General features: G+C 43.6%; 1 protein-coding gene across 21 annotated transcripts in view; it reads left to right on the forward strand.

Moving 5' to 3' along the window:
- Window positions 1-1,015: 1,015 nt before the first annotated feature.
- Window positions 1,016-27,447, forward strand: part of KMT2C (lysine methyltransferase 2C) — a 279,179-nt gene continuing 252,747 nt past the window's right edge. For 18 of the 21 annotated variants that reach the window (XR_009504924.1, XM_059932977.1, XM_059932979.1 and 15 more), the window contains exon 1: window positions 1,759-2,142. Coding sequence is in view for 19 of the 21 variants with exons in the window: in XM_059932977.1 (XP_059788960.1) it covers window positions 1,982-2,142 (161 nt within the window). In the remaining 2 variants the exon portion in view is untranslated. Of the gene's footprint in view, window positions 1,051-1,124; window positions 1,159-1,758; window positions 2,143-2,946; window positions 3,090-27,447 lie in introns of those variants that run through there. The other 3 variants (XM_059932968.1, XM_059932969.1, XM_059932985.1) reach the window with 3 other exon arrangements.

A 27,447-nucleotide genomic window follows, 5' to 3' on the forward strand; every position in this document is an offset into this window, starting at 1 on the left:
GAAAAACCGCGTTTTATTCTTACCTTACACTAGAACTGTTGTGAAGATGGAAAGAAATCATAATCAGAAAGTGCCCGGGGTGTCCGGCCTAGAGTCTAAGCCTGTAAGATGATAGTTTACCCCAATCCTTTTACAAATGGTTGATGCGTCGTAATAGTTTTTCCCAATTCAAATCTATGTTTTTCACTCCCCTAGTGAATGGGAAGGAAATCAGAGAAGAGTACATTTGTCCAAGTGTTGGTCCGTGTTAGAATAAGAAACCCAGAACTCCCCACCTGTAACTCTCCTTCCTTCCTTCCTAAGCGCACATGTCAGATTTCGGACCCTAGCAGCCCCAGTTTTCCTTCACCGTTTTTAGGTAGTGTAAGAGGTGGCTTACAAGTCTTTCCATTTTTGTCTCTTCGCCACAACACGCCCAACGTTAAAACCAAGTTGTCGGGGTTTTATTGGTTCATTATGTCTCTCAGCACTTTATCCCTCAAAATGCCATCGTTCTTTTTGTCTGACAGCTTTATAAACCCTTTCCGGATCATTTTTAAAACGACGCTGTAATAACGAAAGTATCCCTGGAATTAGAGTAGAACGAAGTTGCACTCCATTTCTTTTCCTCCACCGACGCGCATTACAACGAACGAACGCTGAACGTGCGCCCGGCGAAGCCCCTCCGGCCGGTCCCCGCGCCCCGCCGGGGGTGGGGGTGGGAGTGGAGGCGCGGGGCGCGGGGGGAACCCGGGCCCGCCGCGCGCCGGGGCGGGACGAGCTCTGCACCCGCCCGCCAGTCCGCCGAGGCCGAGCGCCTGCGGAGCGCGGACGCGGCCCGCCTCGTCCTCGCTCTCCCTCCGCGCACTCCCCGGACCCTGATCCCGGACTCGCTCATCCGCAGCTTGGCGCTCTCCCGAGCCGGAGCCGGAGCCCGAGCCGGAGCCGGAGTTGGAGTCGCGGCGCGGCCCGGCCGCCGCGTCAGAAAAGGAGGGAGCGGGGGCGGGGGAGGGGCGGTGAGGTCAGCGGCGGCGGCGCGTCCGCGGGCGGCGCATGCGCGGAGCGAGCCCCGTGAGTGGCAGCGGCGGCGAGCGGGGGGCGGCGGGGCCGGCGGAGTGGGGGAGGGGGCGGGGGCGTCGCGGCGGCCGTGTGTGGGCGAGACGGCGGCGAGTTTGAGAGGTCTGTGGTGCGGGGGCGCTCTGGGAGACCCGGCGCGGCCCTGGCGCGACGGCCACGGTCGAGTGTGTGTGTCTGTGTGTGGTACACGCACAGCCGCAAAACTTCCTCCTCCCCTGCCCGGAGGGCTGGCGCGGGCGCTGAGGGGCCGGCGCTCGCACAGCCCGGAACCCACCACAACAACTGGAGCAGCTGTCAAAACTTCGCCGCCGCCGCCGCCCGGCCTGACGCGGCCCGCGCGGGGGAGGGGCAACCGGCGGGGGGCGCGACCCCCGCCCGCCCGCCGCCGTCCTGCCGCTCCCCGCGCCGCGGCCCCTTTCTCCTCCTCGCCGCGGGCGGCCTGGGGGAGGGGCGCGGGCGTAGACCCCCGGGGCCGGCGCCCTTCGTGCCCCCTCAGTAGCCCCGCCCCGCCCCGCCCCGCCCGGCGCCGCCCGCCCCGCCCCCGCCCCCGCCCCGCACCCGCGCCCGCACCCACACCCACACCCACACCCGCACCGCCCGAAGCCCGCCCCGCCCGCACCTCCCCGCCCCGGTCCGGCCCCTCCCTCCCGGCCGCCCGCCCCGCCCGCCGCCCCCCGCCCGGCCCCTGCGCGCCGAGGTGCGCGCGCTCGCGCGTATGTGTGTGAGTGCGTGTCCTGCTCGCTCCATGTTGCCGCCTCTCCCGGTACCTGCTGCTGCTCCCGGGGCTGCGGGAAATGCGAGAGGCTGAGCCGGGGAGGAGGAACCCGAGCAGCAGCGGCGGCGGCGGCCGCGGCGGCGGCGGCGGCGGCGGGAGGAGCCCCCCAGGAGGAGGACCGGGATCCATGTGTCTTTCCTGGTGACTAGGATGTCGTCGGAGGAGGACAAGAGCGCGGAGCAGCCGCAGCCGCCGCCACCCCCCCCCGAGGAGCCCGGAGCCCCGGCCCCGAGCCCCGCAGCCGCAGACAAAAGACCTCGGGGCCGGCCTCGCAAAGATGGCGCTTCCCCTTTCCAGAGAGCCAGAAAGAAGTAAGTTGAGTGTGAGGGAGCCAGGCCGGGAGCCAGCCGCGGCGCCGGCCCGGAGCTGTCACCGGCGCGCCCGGCCCCGCCGCCCCCGCGCGCCCCCGGCCGCCCCCGCGGGGTGGGGGTGGGGCCCGCGCGGGCCGCGCGGCTCCGGCCCGGGGCGCCCGCCCCGCGCCCCGCGCCGGCGCCCGGCCTCCCGCGGCCGCCCGCACTTCCCTCCGCCGGCCCGGGTCCGACGGCTCGCGCCGCCGCCACACTTTACTTTTTAGTTTGGCCCCGGCGCCGTGTGTTCCGGGGCTTCTCTTGAGAAATTTCTCGTCGATGCCCCTGGGCCTCGCCGGGTCGTTTAGCAAACGAGCCCGGAGCACAGCTGGGTAGTCGCCGGACGAGCTCCCGCTCGGCTCCCAGGCGCTCGGCTCCGGGACGCTCGCCGAGCTGTCAAAACGCCGCGGCCAGGTGGTCCCCCGGCCCGGTTGGGCGGGGGAGCAGGAAACGGACGCAGCCGGAGCTGCTTTTCTTTGTCAGCCGGTCGCTCCTTTAACTTTTCTCGCTCCCAAACCTCTGCTTTCGTGCTTTAATGATATATTAGGAAGTGCTCCGACCGCTTCCCCTCCCCTCCCCCAGCCGGGCTCCGCACTGCCCAGCGCCGAGAGCACTAGTCTGTGCGGTCGCTCCGCGTAGGGGACGGCGTGCAGCAAGTTTTGGAAACGTCGCTGCCACCGCAGGCCGATCGCGAGGAGCACGTTCGTTCGGGTCCAGACGGATGTAAATGTGGCCGAACTTCTATCGGAGTAGCCACTCGCGGCTGTTACTGGGGCAGGAGTCGCTCTCGTGTGCTTTTGAGCAGGCACTAGGGCTGTGCGCCTCCGGCCATTCGCTGGTTAGAAATGTCTTTCTACAAAATGGTTATAGGACAACTTTGCCTGTGGATCCAGAAGCCCGCTTCAGTGCCGGTGAGTCGCTGAGCGCTCGTGGCTCTTGAGGCTGCTGCTGTGGAAGGTCTGTGGCCGTCTTTCGGAGTTGTAGGAAGGCGTGTATTGCTTACTCATTTCATTATATGGTCGTCTCAGGGAACTGGGGGTAGTGGAAGGGTGCACCGGGACGCCGAGGAAAGCAGCATACTTACGGATAGTCTGGTTTTTTCTTGTTGTTGTTTTTTCTTCTTTTGATGGGGTGCATTCGTTTAGTAATAGCATTGTTACGTTTGGTGATACATAGTAAAAATAGCGTTAACGCAAGGCAGAGAACAGGGTTGTGGGAAACCCGTGAAGCTCTGCACTGGACGTGCTCTTTTTCGCTTTGCTATTCTTCTACTATGAACATGATTCAGGGCCTTCGACTTGCCCTCCATATTTTATTGCCAGCTCTTACCTAGCTATGACAAATCGTGAGGGAAACAAGTACAGGATGTATACATTATTACATTAGTTTCTTTGTGATACAAAGTTGGGGTTTATTATACCACTTGCGTTGTAATGTCTGGTATAAAATGCCATTGTTACTACTGTATTAACTGAAATTTCGAGAAGGAAGGTGCAGTTTTAAGTAATTTTAAACTTCTTTGCCACTTTTTTGGTATCTTTTAAAGGAACGCATACGAAGCCATAGTAGGGTTTTAACTTGATTGCTTCCCATTTTCACTCTTTCTTGGTTTCTTTCTGAACATTAATTTGGGATTATAACGTGTTAGATTTGCTTTTAAATTCTTACTTTAGAAAGAGTAGACCTATCTATGTTGTGCTCCTCACCCCTACACATCCAAGTGTGTGTTTGTGTGAGTGTGCACACTTCCCCTGAGATTGCAGTGAGCTCATTTGTATTAGTGTAACTCCTGGGTGCACCAGAAGAAAGGTTGGTTTAGGGTATTGTCACTTTATTATTTTAATTTTTACCTCTTATGAGTGGGAAAAAGGTAGCCCTTTGAGAAGTTAAAACCTTTCTATAGAATGACACTAATATAACAGTAAAAAAAACCTCAACACTTTGGAAAATGTTTGGAAGAGTTCTAACTCATAAGAGTTTTTTAGATTTGAAAACTGGTACAGCATTCCTTATAGGTAATTAAGTCTAGTGGTAACTTTGATCGTTCCAAACTTGTTAGTGAATTCTTTAAAACTAGGTGTGTCTTTTGAAGGAAATGGAATCTCCAGTCGTTTTAGAAACATGTAAATGGAAACTAATATCTGAAATGGAAAGCAAAGAGAGGGGTTTTCAATAGTGTATCTCTGCACTGTATTAAGATACATGCAGAAAAGACCCTATAGTTAGCTGGGTAGTGCAGACCCTGAAAGTGAAACTGATGTGTAATAAATGTAAATTAGGTTTGTAAGTGTTAAAATTACGTGGAATTGCAGATACGTCAGAAATGAAAATTAATATCTTTGTGGAATGCAGTGGAGATAAAGGTGTTTAAATTGTCTTATTTAGATGGTCAGTAAGTGGGTTGCTTTACCCTAGAGCAGATGCCTTATGACACTATTTTTTAAAAGTAGGTGGTGTATTTGTTTTCGGATTAAAAAAAAAAGATAACTATGGACTAGTAACTACACATTCTTTGAGTTTAAATGTTTGAATTTTTAGTAATTAGGTAAAAATTAAGCATTTTCTTGTTTTATAGTGTTAGATAATTTTTGTGTTTTATCACATGTGAAAAGCATATGTGGTTATTGGTTTTACATTAACTATTATTACTTTAAAATTATATTTACAACCTAAAATCAAGAATTTTGCACTGAAGGTCTTAATCTTAGAGGCAGAGTTTGAAGCATAGGTATGTAAATAGGGAAATATCAAGTGGAACAGTGAAATTGGCACATGTCTAAAAGTTCTCTTGCACGGTAAGGACTGCCTATTACTTAGTCTTTATCAGAGGTGCAAGTCTTCCCATTGGTGCAGAAGCTCCCGCTGCAGGACAGGCACGCACGTACCAGAGGCTGGAGTTATTTTTCTATTCAGGTGAAGGAAACCCTTCCTGAAACTTTGATTTTATCTTTTCTTCCTTAGAATATACACCCACATTACTAAGTTGGGAAGCCAAGCGGAGATTCTGCCATATTTCTTACCACGTGAACAAAGTTTATGTCCAGGCTGGGTGGTGTGGGGATGGCAAAGAAGCGGCAGGTGGTGGGGATAGGGTCTCTGGGGCGCTACCCTTGACTCTCTCTGGATCAACTCTTGATACCCTGAACCACTTTCTTTTCAGAGGTCAATTACTGTTATTAGAAAGTCGAGGGATTTTTCTGAGTTGGCGCAGTGGTTAAGAATCTGCCTGCCAATGCAAGGGACACGGGTTCGAGCCCTGGTCCGGGAAGATCCCACATGCCGCAGAGCAGCTAAGCCCGTGCGTCACAACTACTGAGCCTGCGTGCCACAATTACTGAGCCTGCACGCCTAGAGCCCGTGCTCCGCAACAAGAGAAGCCACCGCAATGAGAAGCCAGCTCGCCGCAACTAGAGAAAGCCTGCGTGCAGCAACGAAGATTCAGTGCAGCCTAAATAAATAAATAAGCTTATTAAAAAAAAAAAGAAAGTCACCTTGAGCATTACTGTAGAAAAAATTAGGTACAACCAGTGATGTCATACAAGGGACCAGCAAAAAATGGCTCTGCTGCAGGGGACTATTGCTGTTCTATATTTGTAAGCATTCCCCCCCCCCCCACCCCCCAAACCTCTCATTTCCATAGCTGTCAACTTGAAATCAGTGAAACAAACAAAAAAACTGTATTGCATTATAATACACGCAGTTTCATAAAACAAGTTTATAGTTGAGACATCACTATTATTTGTGCTTTTTGAGATGATGCAAATTTGTAATTTTTATTATATTCTTCTTATTTTTCAAGAAATTAGATACAGGGAAATTTTCAGTAGTTACTGGTCTCTAGCATTTAATGGGTACTGAAATGTTTTAATTTACCTGAAAAGCTGGTCCTGGAATGGCAGCCTCTCTTATCTGTCAGGTGGCCTCATTGTAGTTTGCTTTTGTCCTGTTGGTCTTTTCCATGGACTCTCTAGTCTTTGAGAATATGATATTTTTAGTGTAAAATACAAATTATATTTGGTATAATATGGTTATTAATATGTAAACTATCTGATAAACATGGATTTCCATGTAAATTTTTTTTTTTTTAAAGATCGGTTTGTGATCTCAGATTAACATCTTTATTCTTTTTTTTTTTAAATTTTATTTATTTATTTATTTTTGGCTGTGTTGGGTCCTCGTTTCTGTGCGAAGGCTTTCCCCAGCCACGGCGAGCAGGGGCCACTCTTCATCGCGGTGCGCGGGCCTCTCACCGTCGAGGCCTCTCTTGTTGCGGAGCACAGGCTCCAGATGCGCAGGCTCAGTAGTTGTGGCTCACGGGCCTAATTGCTCCGCGGCATGTGGGATCCTCCCAGACCAGGGCCCGAACCCGTGTCCCCCGCATTGGCAGACAGACTCTCAACCACTGCACCACCAGGGAAGCCCTCCATGTAAATTTAACTGTATCACAACAGTTTATTTTCTCATTTTGAAAATAGGGGTTTAGTACATTTTCCTATTACCAGTTAATTCTTTTTTTAATAAATTAATTAACACACACACACACACACACACACACACACTTATTGGAAAGTTTATTCAGTATCAGCTAAAAATTATGTTCAGGGACTTCCCTAGCGGTCCAGTGGTTAAGACTCCATGCTTCCAATTCAGGGGGCGTGGGTTCGATCCCTGGTCAGAGAACTTAGATCTCATATGCTGTGGGGCACGGCCATAAAAAAACAAAAACAAAGACTAAAATAAAAAGTATGTTCAGTCCAGATGTCTCATAGATTAAAAACTGTATCAAATCCTATCAAGGGTTTCACACACCTCCCCACCAGGTGAGAGCAGAGGGAGAGTATTTAAAGCTCTCCATAACTAAAAACTGACTGTTTACACTTTGGAAGATCAGTGAAGTTTCATGGAAGCCCCTCAGTCATAACCATAAGTGCCCTAGAATACAAGGTTACAATACAATCACTACCTGCCCAGAGGAAATATGACTGTGGCCTGGGGAATAACATGCAGTTTTGCAGAAAGTTGGGGGAGAAGGGGAGAGTTAGAGCAGTGTGTCTTGTCACCCCGCAGTGACTACAAATCTGTCATGGTAGAATTAACTGATAAGGGACTTCCCTGGTGGCACAGTGGTTAAGAATACACCTGCCAATGCAGGGGACACAGGTTCGATCGTGTCCTCTTTTTTTTTTTTTAATTGTTTTGGCGCATCTTTTAATTTCAACAAGATGATTAATCCCTTCCTCCTTTAACACTTTATCATGTTTGTGCTACAGTGGCTATTTTCAGAACTGCTTGGCGGTATAAGTTCAAAAGTTATGGAGTGAAATAGGGAAAATCCCCTGCCCTCCCCTCCCCTCCCCATAAATGTATGCCTGTGGTTAGTGTGAAAATCTAGTACAAAGATGAATCTTGAATTTGTAGTTGGAAGTGTCAGTCTGTTTGCAGAATTGAAGGACTTAAGAACACAAGAGAAGCAGGAATGACACAGCTCTTTTTGCACTTTCTCTAGAAAAAGCCTCCTGTAAAAGACAGGAAGATTGTTTGACTTTGCTCCTGCTATTAATTTTGTGATGACAGTAAGTATGTATGATGCACAAACGCTGCAACTGTTTAAGTCTGAGAAATACTTTCCTGTAACTTTTTAGATCTTTCATTTGGCACTGTTATTCAGAGAGCATAAAAGTGTTAAATATATGCTGGGATGGACACTCCGCTCTGGAAGAAGGTTCACTGTGGCCAAGAAGGGTCCCCAGAGATTTGGAGGAAGCAGTACATGAATTATACCTTGAAGGGTCGACAGGATTTAGCCAGATCGAGTGAGAAGAAAGTGAGAAGGTGTTTGGGGTAGCAGAGTGAATACAGTTATTGAGGGAAGTGGAAAAGATGTTTTCTTGGTGGGGGGGGGGGGGTGACCAGCACAGAGGTTTAAGGCAGGGGTTGGGGCCGCCCTGTGATGGCCATTGAACACCAGGCTGACGAGAGTCCACGGGTTATAAACTGTTCCCAGTGACCAAGTAGGTAATGTAAATGAGTTGCATGCCGCTTGTAAGCTCCTGAATGACAGCTGACATTTTTAAGGCCTTGGGTTGGGGAGAAAATGGTGAGTCAAAACAGCCTGAAGAGTCCCAGGAGTCTTTATACCGTGCTTAGGAGAAACTGATAGATAATTCTGGCTGATGGCTGCCAAATGAGACTGTGAGACGTTTCCAGATACTCTGGTTTTTCAACAAAGGCTCAAAACTTGGATTTGAATGTGAAAGCTCGTGATTTTTAAGTATTTTCTATTAATTAATAACTAAAACACAATTTGGAACTACACCTTGTGGGCTAGGTTTAATCTGTGGACCACGAGTGGACTACACGTCTTCAGCCTCTGCTTTATGCCTAGGTTACTTTATTTTTTAAATTAAAGTTTTATAAGAAGATACTTGCAGTCTTCCTGAGGACAAGAATGCTATTATATTATTTTGTGTTCTGTGTCCATCTTATACAGTTGAATGTAGGTACTCTGATACTGGATGATTTGATGATGACTGTTTTAGGAAAACCATCCTGGTCATGATATGAAGAGAGGAGTTACATGGAGGCAGAGATACAGGATGTTGCATAGTCCTGGTGTGAGGTGATCACGGCAGAGGGTAGATTGTTGGTAGTGTGAATGGAAGGGAAGAGAGATTTCAGTCAATGCAGAGGAAAAATTTTGAGTTTCTGGCATAGCTGTCTACAAGATAGAAATGTCTGGGAGTATTTGGGGGTTTGGGAGAAGAGTTTAGGAGCTAGATTAGGATAAATGTGATTTACTTGAAATCACTGACAATATGGAGAATGTGTGGAAAGTAGTAAAAGGATTAGGATGCTTACTTACCCTTAGGAGATGGGCGAAAAAGGGTCAAGAAAGCCCGTAAAGATGAGAAACATGCTCATGGCAACAGAGAAAGGTAGAAAACTAGTAGAGAAAAACTGGCAAGAACAAAATACCCATCAGTGGACTACCATGTAGTTTTGTTGTTTTTTTTTAACAGGTTTTCTTTTTTTTTTAAATGCACTTTTTTAAAAAAAATTTTTATTTATTTACTTATTTATGGCTGTGTTGGGTCTTCGTTTCTGTGTGAAGGCTTTCTCTAGTTGTGGCAAGCGGGGGCCACTCTTCATCGCGGTGTGCGGGCCTCTCACTATCGCGGCCTCTCCCGTTGCGGAGCACAGGCTCCAGACGCGCAGGCTCAGCAATTGTGGCTCACGGGCCCAGTCGCTCCGCGGCATGTGGGATCTTCCCAGACCAGGGCTCGAACCCGTGTCCCCTGCATTGGCAGGCAGATTCTCAACCACTGCGCCACCAGGGAAGCCCTAAATGCACTTTTTATTAATTAATTAATTAATTAATTTATTTATTTATTTATTTTTGGCTGTGTTGGGTCTTCGTTTCTGTGCGAGGGCTTTCTCTAGTTGTGGCAAGTGGGGGCTACTCTTCATCGCGGTGTGTGGGCCTCTCACTATCGCGGCCTCTCTTGTTGTGGAGCATAGGCTCCAGACGCGCAGGCTCAGTAGTTGTGGCTCACGGGCCCAGTTGCTCCGCGGCATGTGGGATCTTCCCCAGACCAGGGCTCGAACCCGTGTCCCCTGCATTGGCAGGCGGATTCTCAACCACTGCACCACCAGGGAAGCCCCAGTTTTTCTTTTAAGTTGAGGTATAGTTTTTTTTTTTTCAGCCTGTCTTTTATAGCTTTATTTTTTTTAAATAATTAATTAATTTATTTATTTTTAGTTGTGTTGGGTCTTTGTTGCCGTGCACGGGCTTTCTCTAGTTGTGGCGAGCGGGGGCCACTCTTGGTTGCGGTGCCCGGGCTTCTCATTGTGGTGACTTCTCTTGTTGCGGTGAGCGGGCTCTAGGCGCGAGGGCTGCAGTAGTTATGGCACGCGGGCTCAGTAGTCGTGGCTTGCTGGCTTTAGAGCGCAGGCTCAGTAGTTGCGGTGCACAGGCTTAGTTGCTCCGTGGCATGTGGGATCTTCCCGGACCAGGGCTCGAACCCGTGTCCCCTGCATTGGCAGGTGGATTCTTAACCACTGTGCCACCAGGGAAGTCCTAAATTGAGGTATAGTTAATTTACAAATACTTTCAGGTCTACAGCAAAGTGATTCAGTTATGTGTGTGTGTGTATGTATTCTTTTTCAGATTCTTTTTCATTATAGGTTATTATAAGATATTGAGTAGAGTTCCCTGTGCTATACAGTAGGTCCTTGTTGTTTATCTGTTTTATACATGGTAGTGTGTACATGTTAATCCCAAACTCCTAATTTATCATCCACTCCCCCACACCCCTGCTATCCCCTTTGGTAACCATAAATTTGTTTTCTTTGTCTGTGAGTCTATTTTAAATTGAAGTATAGTTAATTTACAATGTTGTGTTAACTTGTTTTGTAAATAAATTCATTTGTATTATTTTTTTAGATTCTATATGTAAGTGATATATTTGTCTTTCTCTGTCTGGCTTACTTCACTCAGTATGATCATCTCTGGGTCCATCCATGTTGCTGCAAATGGCATTATTTCGTTCTTTTTTTATGGCTGAGTAGTATTCATTGTGTATATATACCACATCTTCTTTATCCACTTACTTGTTGTTAGACATTTCGGTTACTTCAGTGTTTTGGCTATTGTAAATAGTGCTGCTGTGAGCATTGGGGTGCATGTATCTTTTCAAATTAGAGTTTTCTCCGGATATATGCCTAGGAGTGGGATTGCAGGATCATATACCATGTAGTTCTTATCAGGACAGAGAGGTAGACCTGTGGGTACCAAAGTGGGAGAATATCTGTGATACATTTGTTGACTTGAGGAAAAAATTTCTGAGAGTTACAAAGCAGTGAGTTTAGTACTAACTCTGTTTTGTAAAAAACATACAGATCCAAACTATGTATATATTTTGTCATAGAAAATGATTTGGAAGGATACCTAATAAATGTACGTGTACTTTCATATATAGATCTATGCAACTTTTAAAAAGCCAGTAAATTTAAAGCCATAATCTTGTTTTACAAATGAGAAAACTTAAGTTCTAGGGACATCACTGATTCCAGAGCCACGATTACCTGAATTCAAATCTGGGTTCTACTACTTACTAACTACATTTGACCTTGGGAGGTGACTTAACTTTTTGTGCCTTGGTTGCCTCATCTGCAGAGTGGTCACACTAGCACATCTAGTTGAGGTTGTTGTGAATTTATATATGTGTAGAATTTAGACCATGTCTGGCACAAACTAAATGCTATTACAAGGCGGTATGATGAGAATTTGCTATTACTATTACTGCTACTGTTGTCAGTTATCTTCACGTCTTATTCTGACATTATAGAATGTTATTGGCTGACATGTGATGAGGTGCCCAACTCACTCCAGAAACACCGCGGTATAGAATAATGTAGTACTCACGGTGGGGGGTGAGGGCATAAAGATCTCCTTTCTGCACAGCTGTCCCTAATACAGAGAGAAAGATAAAAAAGCTAAGTCAGCAGAAGTCTCTATAGAATGTTTCTTATTATGAATAACACATGAAAAACAACCAAGAGAGTTCCCTAGAAGCTGTATGTGTAGTAATGTTATTACAAAATCATTAAAGTTTTTTTTTTATTACCCAAACTTGTGTGTGTTGTCATAGTGGTCTTTTTATATTACACCTCTGCTGACCACGGTTTTCTTAGTAGGTCTCCCTAAATGAGATGTATTATTAGGTGGTTTTAAAATGATTTTTTATGTTTTTTTTATACTGGGTCACTTTTTAAAAAAATAAATTAATTTAATTTATTTATTTACTTTTGGCTGCATTGGGTCTTCGTTGCTGCGTGCAAGCTTTCTCTACTTGTGGCGAGTGGGGGGCTACTCTTCGTTGTGGTGCGCAGGCTTCTCATTGCGGTGGCTTCTCTTGTTGCGGAGCACACGGGCTCTAGGCGTGTGGGCTTCAGTGGTTGTGGCTCACGGGCTCTAGAGCGCAGGCTTAGTAGTTGTGGCATACGGGCTTAGTTGCTCCGCAGCGTGTGGGATCCTCCCGGACCAGGGCTCGAACCCATGTCCCCTGCATTGGCAGGTGGGCTCTTAACCACTGTGCCACCAGGGAAGCCCTATACTAGATCACTTTTAATCTTTATATCTCAGTGTTTCCCATTTACATTAGAAGCAACATAGTTGATGGTCATAGTGAAGTTTGTGTGGTTTTGTTCTTAATGTCATCCTCTAGTGGAGCCTAGCAAAAAAAACTTTCTTGATTTCCTGATTTTTGGGATCCTAATGACATGCACATATGTTTGGGGTAAGCACTCAGTTGCATATGAAATAACAATATGAAACATATTAAAGAATAACCATATTCTTTATCTTAAACCTCTCATCAATGAATTGTTCTACTAGGGTTGAAGCATTTGGTTATTAGCATGGCCAAATTTTTTTTTTTTTAATTTTTAAAGATATTTATTTGGCTGCATCGGGTCTTAGTTGTGGCATGCGGGATCTTCGTTGCGGCATGCGGAATCTTTCGTTGTGGCATGCAGGCTTCTCTCTAGTTGTAGCATGCGGGTTTAGTAGTTACAGCACACAGACTCAGTAGTTGTGGCATGAGGGCTTAGTAGTTGTGACGCGCGGGCTCTAGAGCGCACAGGCTTAGTTGCCCTATGGCATGTGGGATCTCAGTTCCCCGACCAGGGATTGAGCCCGCATCCCCTGCGTTGGAAGGCAGGTTCTTAACCACTGGGCCACCATGGAAATCCCGGCCAAGGTTTTCTAATGTTAGACTTATGTATTTAAGAGAGTTATAGAATATTAAAACTAGATGAGAATTCCAAGAACATTTAGTCTAACTCCTTATTTTACAGACAGTTGAGCCCCAGAGAGATTATAGCATGCTAGAGGTCATACGTTAGGGTGTTAACCTGTTCAGTAAATAAGTGGGGAGAAGGTAGTCTGTAATATTGGTGACCCCCAGTGAATGCCTACTGGCATTCATGCTATTGTATAGTCAGCTCCCCATGTGTCTTGGTGAGCCCTGTGATTCATTGGAATGCAGCAAAAATGACATTATGCTAGTTTGTGGCTTAAGTTTTAAGAAGGCCTGGAACTTCCACTTTTGCCTTCTTGGAGCACTGTTACCATGCAAGAAGCTAGGTTGTACCTTGGTGGAGAGACCATGCAGAGAGGGGGGGATTCTGAGACTACGTGGGAAGAGAAATGCCCAACAATCCTAGTATCCCAGCTGAGTCTGGCCCCTAATCAACTTGCTCATGGAATTACGGCCACAGACTGACCACCACTGAGACTAGCAGAGGAACCAGGCAGCTGAGCCCAGCCCAGGCTGCAAAATTATGAGTAAATAAAACGGTGGTGGTTTTAATCTGTTAGATTTGGTGGTGATTTGTTATATAGCAATATAGGATGGAAGCAGATGATTTTGTGAATTAAGACACTCTAAGAATAAAAAATATTTGAGATGCAAATGATAAAAATCATTATTGTTTTCCAACTTCTTTTACTGAGATAGGTTAGGTGAGGTTGTCCCCTACCCTCTGGCCCTCATTTCTCTAGGGTATTTTGAAGTAGAGATGGATTTTTATTATTGGGGTATTTAAATGGTATTTAAAAATATAGTTGCCACAGTGTAGATTCGACTGTAATTTTTTTTTTTTTTTGGCCACACCACGTGGCTTGTGGGATCTCAGTTCGCAGACCAGGGATCAAACCTGAGCGGCGGCAGTGAAAGCCTGGAATCCTAACCACTCGGCCCCAGGGAGCTCCCTGGGCTGTAATTAGGTAACGCATAACGGAAAGATAAAATAATTCAGAACGGCAGCCTTCAAAAGTATGGTTTTACTTTCTTGACTTACACAGAGATTTCATATATATGTATGTATATATATATTTGAAGTGTCATGAACTCTGTCAGAATACTTGGGTTCTATTCCTAGGCCTGGATTAGGTTTGTCTTTCTGTGATAGAAAACCCCTAAATAACAGCGACTTGAATGGGAGTGTTTATTTCTCTCACGTCAAAGTCTGAAGGGAGGCGCTAGGGCTGGTATTGTGCCTCTGCACTGCAAAATCATCAGGGACTTAGCTCCTTTTATCTCACAGCTCAGACATTTCTGGGATGCGGGTTTTGCCCTCAGATTCCACAGTAGTTACTAGAGCACTAGTCATTCCATCCACGTTCCATGAAGTAGGGTGGAGGAAGAGTAGACCAAGGGCACAATTCTTCTGTTTAAAACATCCTTCTAAGATGTACCATATGCTTCAGCTTGTGTCATATGGCTACATGTAACTGAAGAGGAGGCTGGGAATGTAGTCCTTTAGCTGAGTACGTTCCTGCCTAGGATAGATCTGTTTATTTCTCTTCCAGTTGTATTGAGATTTAATTGACGTACAGCACTGTATAGTTTTAAGGTGTGCAGCATAACGATTTGACTTACATAAATTGTGAAATAATTACCACGATAATAAGTTTAGTGAGCATCCATCATCTCATACAGATACAAAGGAAAAGAAAAAGAAAAAAAAAATTTTTTTTTTTGTGATAGGAACCCTTAGGATTTACTCTTAGTAATTTTCATATATAACATGTAGCAGTGTTAATTATATTAATCATGTTGTACATTACATCCCTAGCACTTATTTATCTTTTTTTTTTTTTTTTTGGCTGCGCTGGGTCTTCACTGCGGCGTGTGGGCTTCTCTAGTTGTGGTGCGCAGACCCCAGAGCATGTGGATTCAGTAGCTGCGGCGTGCGCGTGGGCTTAGTTGTCCCTCTGCATGTGGGATCTTAGTTCCCCGACCAGGGATCGAACCTGCGTCCCCTGCGTTGGAAGGTGGATTCTTAACCACTGGACCACCAGGGAAGTCCCACTTATTTATAACTGGAAGTTTGTACCTTCTGACCACCTTTGTCCAGTTCCCCTCCCCCACCCCTTCCTCTGATAACCACAAATCTGATCTCTTTTTCTATGAGTTTGTTTTTGAAATATAATTGAATTACAACACTATGTTAGTTCCTGGTTTACAACATAGTGATTCAGTATTTCTGTACATTGCAAAGTGACCACCACTAGAATAGATTTAGAGCCTTGTTACCAAGGGTGGGGATGGACATTGCAGAAGCGGGCAACAGTCTCCACCAGGTTGAGCAACCTGTCTCCATAGGCCTAGGCTTTCTGGTGTGTGAGAACAATGACATTGAACCACTTGGGATGGCGGATGGATTTCATAATTGATTGGTAGTGACTGCTTGTAATGCTTTGCGAACCCCGAGTCCCTGGTTTTCAGCCTCTGCAGGGAGAGGAAGTAGTAGAAGTAATTATTTTGGGTAAATAAGGGAGTATTAGCATGCTGCCATTTATATACCACCCCTGTACACCTTGGCCTTTTTAATGTGCAGTTACTTCAGTTTTTAAAATCTTTTCATTGAAAATATCTGACTCTGGGACTTCCCTGGTGGCTTGTGGTTAAGAATCCGCCTGCCAGTGCAGGGGACACGGGTTCGATCCCTGGTCTGGGAAGATCCCACATGCCGCGGAGCAACTAAGCCCGTGCGCTACAACTACTGAGCCTGCGCTCTAGAGCCTGTGAGCCACAACTACTGAAGCCTGTGCTCCACAACAAGAGAAGGCACCACGATGAAAAGCCCGCGCACCGCAACAAAGAGTAGCCCCCCGCGCACCGCAACTAGAGAAAGCCCGCACACAGTAATGAAGACCCGACACAGCCAAAAATAAAAATAAATAAATCAATAAATAGAAAATATCTGACTCTTCTGCTAACCTTTAGACCATTTTTTAGTCCTTTAAAAAAATATCCTAATACTTAAAAAAGGGTGCTAATAGACATGAGTCCCAACTTTGTGCAGAACATTCTTAAAGCTGGAGCTGGGGATGATGTAGAGAAATACTAAACTCTTTTTTATGTGTGTGTCAGAACACCTAGAGTATGGTGGGGCAACAAACAACCGCAGTTCTTAGTGGCTTCAGACAGCAAGGTTTATTCCTTGTTCATGCTGCATGTTCATCATGGGCTGGCTTGGGGGCTTTCCTCTACAACACCTACATCCAGGTGGAGGGAGACACCATCTCTGTCCTCCACAGTTGCCCAGGCCGGAAAAGGAGAACATGGGAGGTTGTGCTTTGGCTCTCAGAGACTACAGAAGGGACACACGTTGGTTCCATTTACATTTTGTTGGCCTGAGAAAGTCACGTGGTAGAATCTTAACTTCAAGGGGGCAGGGAAGTGAAATCTTACCGTACTTCTGGAGGGAGAACTGGAAATAGTTGGTGAAGAGCAGTGATAAAATACCACAGAGTAACATTTAGCTTAGTACAAAAATTCACTTTTTGTTTTTTTGTTTTTTTTGGCTGTGCCGTGGGGCATGCAGGATCTTAATTCTGCAACCAGGGGTGGAACCCATGCCCCCTGCCGTGCAAGCACAGAGCCCTAACCACGGGACCGCCAGGGAAGTCCCCCAAAATTCATACTTGACTTTGGAGTATGTTATGTTACCTATGAGTGAACATGACCATCCGGCGGACTGTTGTATTACAACATATTAATTAAGGGATGTGTTTAATAATACTGTTAAATATAAAAAACATTTTCCAGGACTTCCCTGGTGACGCAGTGGTTAAGAATCCGCCTGCCAATGCAGGGGACATGGGTTCAAGCCGTGGTCCGGGAAGATCCCACATGCCGCAGAGCAACGAAGCCCGTGCACCACAACTACTGAGCCTGCGTGCCACAGCTGCTGAAGCCCGCGTGCCTAGAGCCTGTGCTCTGCAACAAAGAGAAGCCACCACAATGAGAAGCCCGCACGCAGCAACGAAGACCCAGTGTAGCCAAAAATAAAACAACAACAACAACAACAAAAAATGTTTTCCAGAGGTAGAAATAACATAGGAAGGCTTGGGCCCTTGATTCTTTCTTTCTCTACTGTACTTCATGCTTTCTTCCTTTCTCCCACCCACATGAAAGGAGGGAAGGAATCAAATGATAAAATTGCTATGTAATGTTACTGAGGTTATAGGTGACTTAAAATCTATCCTTCCCCCCCCGCCCCCAACCCCGACAAAGTAAGTTCTTAAAGCATATGTTTTATTTTCAGTCAGGGTTTCGTTGTCTATATGTTTTCTGTTAATCACCCAAGAAGATGTTACTCAGCATCTACTGTGCACTGTACACTGGAGAGACCAAAATAAGACACATCCCTACCCTCGGTTTCTACCAATTTGGAGCAAACTATAATGCAAAACGACAAATGCTACAATGGAAGATTGCACAAAGTACTGGGGAAGCTTAGAGAAGGAAGAACTTTAAGGCTGGGGAACCGATAAAAGACTGCATCTGAGTTGAGTGTTGAAGAATGAAAACAAACTTGATTGAAGAGAATGGGAAGGTGAGGAACAATTAGCACATGGCCGTTGTGGGTTGGCACTTGTCGTGCTCACCAGAAGTTATCTCCTTTGATACTTAACAGTAACATCAGTAGAATCATTAGTTCCAGTTTTACACATGAAGGAGCTAAATTTCAGGAAGATCACATAGTTGGTAAGTGATTGAGTCAGGATTTAAGTCCAGGTGTGTCTGACTCTGGTTTTTGCTGTTTCAGAAACTCCAGTCCAACTTTCAGCTATAAGATGAATAAGGTCTGAGGTTCCAATGTACAATATGATTTCTATAGTTGATAACCATGTATTATATAATTAAAATTTGCTAAGAGAGTAGAAAGGAAATATTCTCTCTCTCACACTACATATGTGTGAGGTGATGGATGTATTAATTAAATGGGAGGAATCCTTTCGCAATGGATATGTATATCAAATCGTCATTATATCTTACAATTGTATTTGTCAATTATACCTCAGTAAAGGTGGGGAAAAAATGCTCACGAAAGAAAGAAAGAAACTCCAGCCCATTTTGTGAGTAAATAAGGGAAAGTAAATTGGGAAGTTTGAAGTTTTACTGTAGGCAACAGGGAGCCATTGAAGATGGCTACAGAAGAATAGCATTGTATCTTTTTTTAAAGTCTTTATTGACTTTGTTACAATATTGCTTCTGTTTTTATGTTTTGCTTTTGTGGCTGTGAGACAGGTGGGATCTTAACTCCACCACCAGGGTTGGAACCTGCACCCCCTGCATTGGAAGGCAAAGTCTTAACCACTGGACAGCCAGGAAAGTCCCAGCATTGTATCTTTGTTAGAAAAGCAACCTTGTCAATAACAATTGGGAAGATGGTATGGAGGGAGTATAGATACCCCATTTGTGGTGTTACAGGGACCAGAATGAGAACCCAAAGTGATTTACCATACTGTTTTTTTTTCTCTTCCAGTTTTACTGAGATATCATTGACATACAGCACTGTATAATTTTAAGCTGTACAGCATAGTGATTTGACTTATGTACATCATGAAATGATTGCTACAATAAGTTTAGTGAACATTCATCATATCGTATAGATAAAAAAGAAAAAAGAAAAAATATTTTTTCCTTGTGATAAGAACACTTAGGATTTTTCTCATATATAACTTGGTTTTTAAAAAATAAATTTATTTATTTATTTATTTGTTGGCTGCATTGGATCTTCGTTGCTGTGCGCGGGCTTTCTCTAGTTGCGGTGAGCGGGGGCTACTCTTTGTTGTGGTGTGTGGGCTTCTTATTGCGGTGGCTTCTCTTTGTTGCGGAGCACAGGCTCTAGGCACGTGGGCTGCAGTAGTTGTGGCACGCAGGCTCAGTAGTTGTGGCTCGTGGGCTCTAGAGCGCAGGCTCAGTAGCTGTGGCGCACGGGCTTAGTTGCTCTGTGGCATGTGGGATCTTCGCAGACCAGGGCTCAAAGTGTCCCCTGCATTGGCAGGTGGATTCTTAACCACTGTGCCACCAGGGAAGTCCCTGCTGTTTGGTTTTTACATTAAGGTCCATGATACATGTTGAGTTAATTTTTGTGTATGGTGTGAGGTATGGTCCAAGTTAATTATTTTGCATATGCATGTACAGTTGTTCCAAGGCAGTTTGTTGAAAAGACTGTCCTTCCCTTACTGAGTTGTCATGGCACCTTTGCTGAAAATCACTTGATCATAAATGTGTGGGTTTATTTCTGGATTCTCTAATTTTCCACTAGTCTGTATTCCATTCGTTATGCCAGTAGTATGCTATCTTCGTTACTGTAGATTTATTGTAAGTTTTAAAATCAGGTAGTATAATTCCCCCCAATTTTCTTCTTCTTTTCCAAAATTATTTTGCCCATTATAGGCCCTACGCATTTCCATATAAATATTAGCATCAGCTTGCCATTTTCGACAAAAAAGTCTACTGGGATTTTGATAAGGATTATGATGAATCTGTAGCATGAATCTCTTCATTTTGGTCTTCTTTAATTTCAGCAATATTTTATAACTTTCAGTGTACAGATCTTGTACGTTTTTCTGGTTAAATTTATTCCTAAGTATTTAATTCTTTTTGATGCTGTTATAAATGGAATTTTTTGAATTTTTTTTAATAAAGTATTGCTACTATATATAGAAATACATTTTTTAAAAGACAGTAAGGCTGATTTTATTTAGGGGGGACTCTACAGTGGGGTTTTGCAGTCGGGGAGAGAGATTGGGGTCAATTCCTGAAGTATAATTTATATATATGTCATATTCTGTTATCTTGCTAAACTCACTTATTAGTTTTAGTATTTTTGGTAGGCTCGTCAGGATTTTCTACATCCTAACAGAAATCTTTTAACCGATCAGATGCCTACCTTAAAGATCCCAAACCAAGTTTTATCCTGGGACAAAATGTCTTTCAGGTTCCTCTTTCAAATCTTTCTTGACGGGAGTGATCTGTCTGTGTAACTGGCAGCCTAGCAGAGATGTGTCTTTTGACAACAAAATCAATTTTCTGTCTGACTCAGGTGAGGGTTAAACAGAAAGACCCACTAGTTAAGAGAAATGCGTACACAAGTAAATAGGTATATTGCATATTGAGAAGTTTTACAATTTTTGAACAGAACAGCAATGTGACTTTTGGCAAATGACTTCTTGGTGCTTTAGTTACTTCATCTGCTAAGTGGGATAATAATAATACCTACTTCATTGAGTTGTAAGAATTAAATTAATGTGTGTAAAGCACTTAGCACGGTATCTGACGTAATAATCACTTTATATGTTTGTCAATTTTATTAGTATTAAATAGGCAAGAATTAAGCAGGAGGATTAAGAAAGGAAAACTGCCGAACTGATCTGAGTTCATCCTAGTGTGGGTGCAGTTATATCTTGGGTGCCTCTTAATCTTTTTTTTGGGTTACAGATCCCTTTGGATATATCCTCACTTTCCACAGAAGAATGCATAATGAATATAGGTATACACATTTTATATAATTTAAGGGGGAGAGTTCAGTGACCCCCTGAAGCTTATATAAAACCTTTGTAGGGGTTCATCACCCCCGGAATAAGAACCTTTCCTCAGAAAATAAAGTGCTCTGAAGGATCCTGTCTTGGATGCAGAAGGGGATGGAGGTTTTTTCCTCAAAACTGAGTTCTCGAAGGGAATAGTTTAGGAAGTAAACACAGCATTAGTGCTTTTTTCTTGTAGGAAGTCACTTGACAGTGACATTCAAGGGAAGGTTCTCTTATGAGTATTATCAGATTTCAGTGTACTGTGGGTGATGTGCACTTCAGAGTGTATATCATGACTGTACCCAAGAAAGCATGTTGAAATGCATGTGAGTGGGAGTGGGGTTGTTATAGAGATAACCTTAAACTGCCCTAACTTATTTTTAAGTAAATTTTCACAAACTTCAGTACTTCAGATATAATTAATTAATAAGAAAGTACTTGTGACAGACCTTATGTTGCAATAGTGAGACGGAGAATTGCTGTCAGGTTTCGGATTTTTACAGGTTAGCCAGGACACAGCTGAGGGAGGTGATAGATCAGACCGCGAGCTTCTTGAACATGGTGCCTGTGGTTTTTCAATGTTGTGTCCTCAGTAAACAGAGAGTGCAAAGTTTTGCATAGTCTTATGTTTGTGTTTTTTGTTGTTGTTGTTTTTAAATAAATTTATTTGTTTAATTTATTTATTTTTGGCTGTGTTGGGTCTGCGTTGCTGCACGCAGGCTTTCTCTAGTTGCGGCGAGCAGGGGCTACTCTTCCTTGCGGTGCGCGGGCTTCTCATTGCGGTGGCCTCTCTCATTGTGGAGCACAGGCTCTAGGCGCGTGGGCTTCAGTAGTTGCGGCATGCGGGCTCAGTAGTTGCGGCATGCGGGCTCAGTAGTTGTGGCTCGCGGGCTCTAGAACGCAGGCTCAGTAGTTGTGGCGCACGGGCTTAGTTGCTCCGTGGCATGTGGGATCTTCCTGGACCAGGGCTCGAACCCATATCCCCTGCATTGGCAGATGGGTTCTTAACCACTGTGCCACCAGGGAAGCCCTGTTGTTGTTTTTTAAAAAGTGATGAAGGCTGGCAATACACCAAGGTGTAGATCTCTTTTCCCTCAGTAACTAACTTATATAAGGAATTATTCTCTCTGGCTTCATTTCTCTTTTATTTTTCCTTTATCTTTACCACACAGCCCACTTATTAGCCTCTTTAGTGGCTCTTTACTCCTCCAATTAACTCTCCTTTTTGAACCCTTTATCTTTTGGTCCGTTCTTCTGGGGCAGGGAGAAACTGTCCCACTAGAAGTAGCTGGGCTGTGGTATAGTGTTGGTGACAAGTGTCCTGAGATTCTTGACACTGTGCTAGGTACAGTGCTGCCATTGGAAAATGATACTGGATAAAGAACTTAATGATCATTTCAAGTTTTAAAAAATTGTTTTTAGGTCGTCTTTATTGCCAAAATTTCACATCGGATGTATACTTATGAGATCTCATTATACTTCTCAATACTAGTATTTTTGAGTCTTAATATAGTTCATGGTAACTTTTACCTACCTGTGTTATTAAGAAGCTACTGTCAAATGTAGGTATTTTCTTTGGAGTAAAGGTCATTGGGATAATAGTGATAGGTCGGAGTTAATTTGAGCTTTGGTTAAAATAGAATTTGTTTAGTTTAAAATTAGCATGAGTGGGATTATATTATGATATACACAATTCTTTTCTAAAATTTTTGAAACATAACTAGATTATCTTTTTACTTACTAAAACGTCAAAATGTTGTCTTTTTTAGTTTGAGTCTGAATTTCTTCTGATGTCACCATGTAACCTGTGGATTTCTAATTGTAGAAATCTGTTATTTCAGTCACTTAAATTTTATTTATAATTGTTATTACATTAAATATGGAATATGGAGAAAAAGAAATAAAAGTTCACCTCTTTTCATATCACTCTAACATAGACACTGTAATTTTGATCTATTTTCTTTCCAAGTTTTTTCATATGCATATTTTGTTTCCTTTTTTTTTTTTGATCTATACGTAATTTTTAAAAATTAATTAATTAATTAATTTATTTTTGGCTGTGTTGGGTCTTCGTTTCTGTGCGAGGGCTTTCTCCAGTTGCGGCGAGCGGGGGCCACTCTTCATCGTGGTGCGCGGGCCTCTCACTGTCGCGGCCTCTCTTGTTGCTGAGCACAGGCTCCAGACGTGCAGGCTCAGTAGTTGTGGCTCACGGGCCTAGCCGCTCCGCGGCATGTGGGATCTTCCCGGACCGGGGCACGAACCCGTGTCCCCTGCATTGGCAGGCGGATTCCTAACCACTGCGCCACCAGGGAAGCCCTGTTTCCATTTTATTAATGATTGTATATATATAGAATTTTATAGCCTACTCTCCTCCTTAACATGTAAAAGAAAATTTCCATGTTGTTAATCTTCATAACTTTTTTGAAAGGTGCTTTATTTTCCACTGAGTAGACTGACATAAATGTCCCGTAATCACCCCTATTCCTCCACTTCTCTTAATGTTATTATTACTGTTGCTTATTATGCCATATAAAATGATCTGGCAGCATTTTTGTAGATAAAGTCCTTTTCATATTTTGGATTATTATTATTATTTTTAAAATTTATTTTATTTATTTACTTATTTTTGGCTGTGTTGGGTCTTCGTTGCTGCGCACGAGCTTTCTCTAGTTGTGGTGAGCGGGAGCTACTCTTCGTTGCGGTGTGCGGGCTTCTCATTGCAGTGGCTTCTCTGATTGTGGAGCACGGGCTCTAGGCGCGCGGGCTTCAGTAGTTGCGGCATGCGAGCTCAGTAGTTGTGGCTCACGGGCTCTAGAGCACAAGCTCAGTAGTTGTGGCACACGAGCTTAGTTGCTCTGTGGCATGTGGGATCTTCCCTGACTAGGGATCGAACCCTTGTCCCCTGCATTGGCAGGCGGATTCTCAGCCACTGCGCCACCAGGGAAGCCCTTGGATTATTTTTATAGGACAGATTTCTGTAAGCAGGATTGCTAATTTAAAAGAAAGAAATATTTTGATTCTTGATACATATTTAGAGGTGAGTGGGCTCTAATGTCCAATTGCTGGTTCTCAGGTTCTGGCTCTGTCACTTTCTAGTTGTTGGACTTTGTATAAGCTATTGAATCTCTCTGTGTTTGTTTACTCATCTATAAAATGGGGATGATGATAAAAACCCTGTGATAGGATTTTTGAGAGAGTTAAAGAGGGTTCATGTTCAGAAAACCTTTAGAACAATGCCTGTTAACTTAGTAAGTTCCTACTTAAATGTGAACTCTTATTTTTTTTATAACTTTAAAATGCTCCCCAAAAGGGATGTATCGAATTATAATGCCAACAGCAACGTGTGTTAGGACCAGTTTCACCCAACTTTGTCATGCATGGTGTATTAAAACCTTTATAAAAGGACTTCCCTGGTGGTGCAATGGTTAAGAATCCACCTGCCAATGCGGGGGACACAGGTTTGAGCCCTGGTCCGGGAAGATCCCACGTGCCACGGAGCAACTAAGCCTACGTGCCACAGCTGCTGAGCCCGCGTGCCTAGAGCCCGTGCTCCGCAACAAGAGAAGCCACCGCAATGAGAAGCCCGCGCACCGCAATGAAGAGTAGCCCCTGCTCACCGCAACTAGAGAAAGCCTGTGCACAGCAACGCAGACCCAACACAGCCAAAAATAAATAAAAAAAAAAACAAAACAAAAAAAAGCCTTTATACAAACCTTTTTACTTCTTAGCTTAATAATTGAGAAATAGTACTTAAGTTTTAAATTTTTGCTTACTTGATTAGTAGGACTATTGAACATTCCTGAATTTTATTAATTGTATTTCTTGTATATGCTCAATCATGTTTTGTCCATAGTTTATTGGAGGGGGGGTTTTCTTAATGTTTTTCCTATTATTAATTCTTTATATAACACATTTTAAGACATTTACTCTAAGTATTTTGCTTCCTTTGGCTGTATAGAAAATTATCTTTTGTGTAGTTAGGTTCCTTATTTCTTTTAATGCATTGTGGTTTTGTTCAAGTCTTTGTAGAAGGAGAGAATTAAGAAAAAATTTTGTTGATTAGGATAACAACACCTTAGGATTTTTGACTTTTTGGAAAGTCAAAACATTTGATTTATTGTCCTTTTTTGTTCAGTCTTATTCTCTGTCTCATTAGTAGGGCACAATACTGGGAGGAGAAACTTCTTCAAGTTTTTTTTTTTTTTTTTGTAAATTTATTTATTTTTGGCTGTGTTAGGTCTTCGTAGCTGTGTGCAGGCTTTCTCTACTTGCGGTGAGCGAGGGCTACTCTTTGTTGCGGTGCACGGGCTTCTCATTGCGGTGGTTTCTCTGTTGCAGGGCACGGGCTCTAGGCATGCGGGCTGCAGTAGTTGTGGCACGTGGGCTCAGTAGTTGTGGCTCTGGGGCTTAGTTGCTCTGGGACACGTGGGATCTTTCTGGACCACGGATCGAACGCGTGTCCCCTGCATTGGCAGGCAGATTCTTAACCACTGTGCCACCAGGGAAGTCCTTTTTCAAGTCTTAATCATGGAATTGTTCCTATATATTTTTTTAATAATCTAGGATTAGTGGTGAATTTCTCTTTTATAAATGAAAATATCGAGAAGTTACCTTACTTCACAGTCTTAATGAAAAATGGTTAAACATATTACATAAATGCAGAGGTGGTTCTATTTCTTTATTTACTGCCACACATACCCTATTTTTCTGTAAATCTTATTACTTTTCCTCTCTTAATATTTGTACTGGCAAGCTGCTAAAGGACAGCCACATGCTTCCTCAAGGTACTTGACTGCACTGTGCCTATAGCTTCTTTTGTAGGTGATATTTAGGATTTTAGGGGAAGTAGTGGGGGAAGTGAGGGGAGCCATAAACTGGATAAGGGGAATTGATAAGTTAATTAAAGTAGTTAATTAATCTACTGCTGCCCCCAGGATGCTGTGCAACATCTTAGAGTTTGTGCTTTGATGGAAGGGCACAAAAGGAAGTGAAGGAATTCTGTTAATTGATCATAGGAATGATTTCTCCAAATACAGTATTTTTATTAAATCTTATTGAGTAGTTTTCACCATTGACCAATCTTTGTGCTTCATATACATTTTCTAAAAGACTTTTGTAAATTTAATTAGGATAAAAATCTTGAGATTGAAACTTGTGTAGAATTTTATTCATATTTGAAACTACATTACAGTGGAAATAAAAATAGAAACTTTTGCATGTGTTTTCTAAAACCATTTAAAATAATTCCAAAGTTCATTATAGATAATTCTTGGAATGATATTATTTAACTTTGTGATAATGAAAGAGTAGACTTCTATTTTTTAGTTGTTTTCTTCTGACCACAGACAGCGTGGCTTGTCTGTCTGTGTACAAGTGTCAATCATGCAATCAGCATTTTTGTAGAAGGGTTGGTTTCTTGGTTGTATCTTAAATCTTAACTCCTTTAATTTTTTTATTCTGAATTTTAGTGGGATTACTATAACATTGTAGGTTTGGAGAATATTTCATGGAAGATGATTTATAATCAATGTTCTGAGTTGGTAAGATTTTACAGGGTACCAGATCTGGGAAAAAAAAAAAAAATTTCTTGAATTGGCCTTTATCGAAACAAAGAATTTGATTCCCATTTCCTGCTCTTCTCCCCCATATTGACAGTCTTTAAAACACTTGTTTTTTTAAAAATATGGATTCTTTAGTAACCAAGGCCACAGTTAAATCATAATTTAAGCTAGTTTATTAAAACAACAGAAGTAGACTGAAGTTACATAATGTTTCTTTTTATTTTTTCAGTGCCAGGAGTAGAAAACACTTGGCCAGCTTCATAGAAGATTAGGAAGTTTGAGGAGGAAAAGTAGACTTGTTTGTTTATTGAGCAGGAGGGTAATTGTCCATAATTACAGATGCTTGTTTTGAGGCTTGGAAAAGGTGGTTTAAAAAAAAACTTATGTTTAAAAAAACCATGATAAACACCTATAAATAAAAGGAGTAAGAAAAATTTTGTCAAAATATGGTTACAGTATCTTAAGTAGACTTATTGCATGAAAATTCCTTTGTTAAATGGGGGCAAAAAGTGGCTCTGGTTTGGGAGAGTGAGACCCGAGTAGGACATTTTTGGTAGACATCGAAGACCATTTTAGGGGGTTAATATTTCAGTTTTGACCTCCTCACTCCAGATAGAATAGAAAGAATTTGGAGATTTACTCATAGGGTTAACCTAAGGTTTTAATGTTGTGACGCAAAATGTGTTTGTTTCCCTTTGTTTCATATTCTCAGCTCCCAACAAAATTTCATTAAATAATATAAAATAATAAAATGGACTTGTTGGTTTATTTGAAATTAAACGGTAGGGGCGAAGTTCCTGTAAAAGGTTAGCAAAGAGTTAACCTTAGGGGCTTTCTCTGTTGGCTGTTTCCAGCAAGGTTCCCGATCTGAGCTTTGGAGAAATCCATCCCACCTTTTTGAGGCGCCTGCTACGTACGGATCTACTTTCTCTAGTCGTGCTTTTTCCTCCACCTACCTTCCCCCTCCTCTTTCTTGTAGGCTCCCCGAGTGTGTGTCTTGGGTGTGTGTTTGGTGGTGGGTGTGTGTGGCGGGAGAGTCTCAGAGCTGTAGGAGAAGTTGCGAGAAAGAACCTTAATGCTCATTTGTTTCGCTGTGTGTGGATGGGCGCTGCAGTGGGATCGGGGTGGCAGGTCTCGGTTGGGAGCCAGGGAGTCTGCCCTATTGAATCGCGCTGCCGGAGGATGGATGGTGAAGCTGAAAGTAAAATATTTAAATCGTAGTAAGAATTTGACACATTTTGAAATATTTATATAATTTTAAAACTCTGAATAAACACTTGGACTCAAGTATTCCGTGGCGGGTTTGAGGATTTTCAA

The sequence above is a fragment of the Balaenoptera ricei genome, chromosome 9 (genome assembly GCF_028023285.1).
Source record: "Balaenoptera ricei isolate mBalRic1 chromosome 9, mBalRic1.hap2, whole genome shotgun sequence".
In the NCBI taxonomy this organism is placed as follows: Eukaryota; Metazoa; Chordata; class Mammalia; order Artiodactyla; family Balaenopteridae; genus Balaenoptera; species Balaenoptera ricei.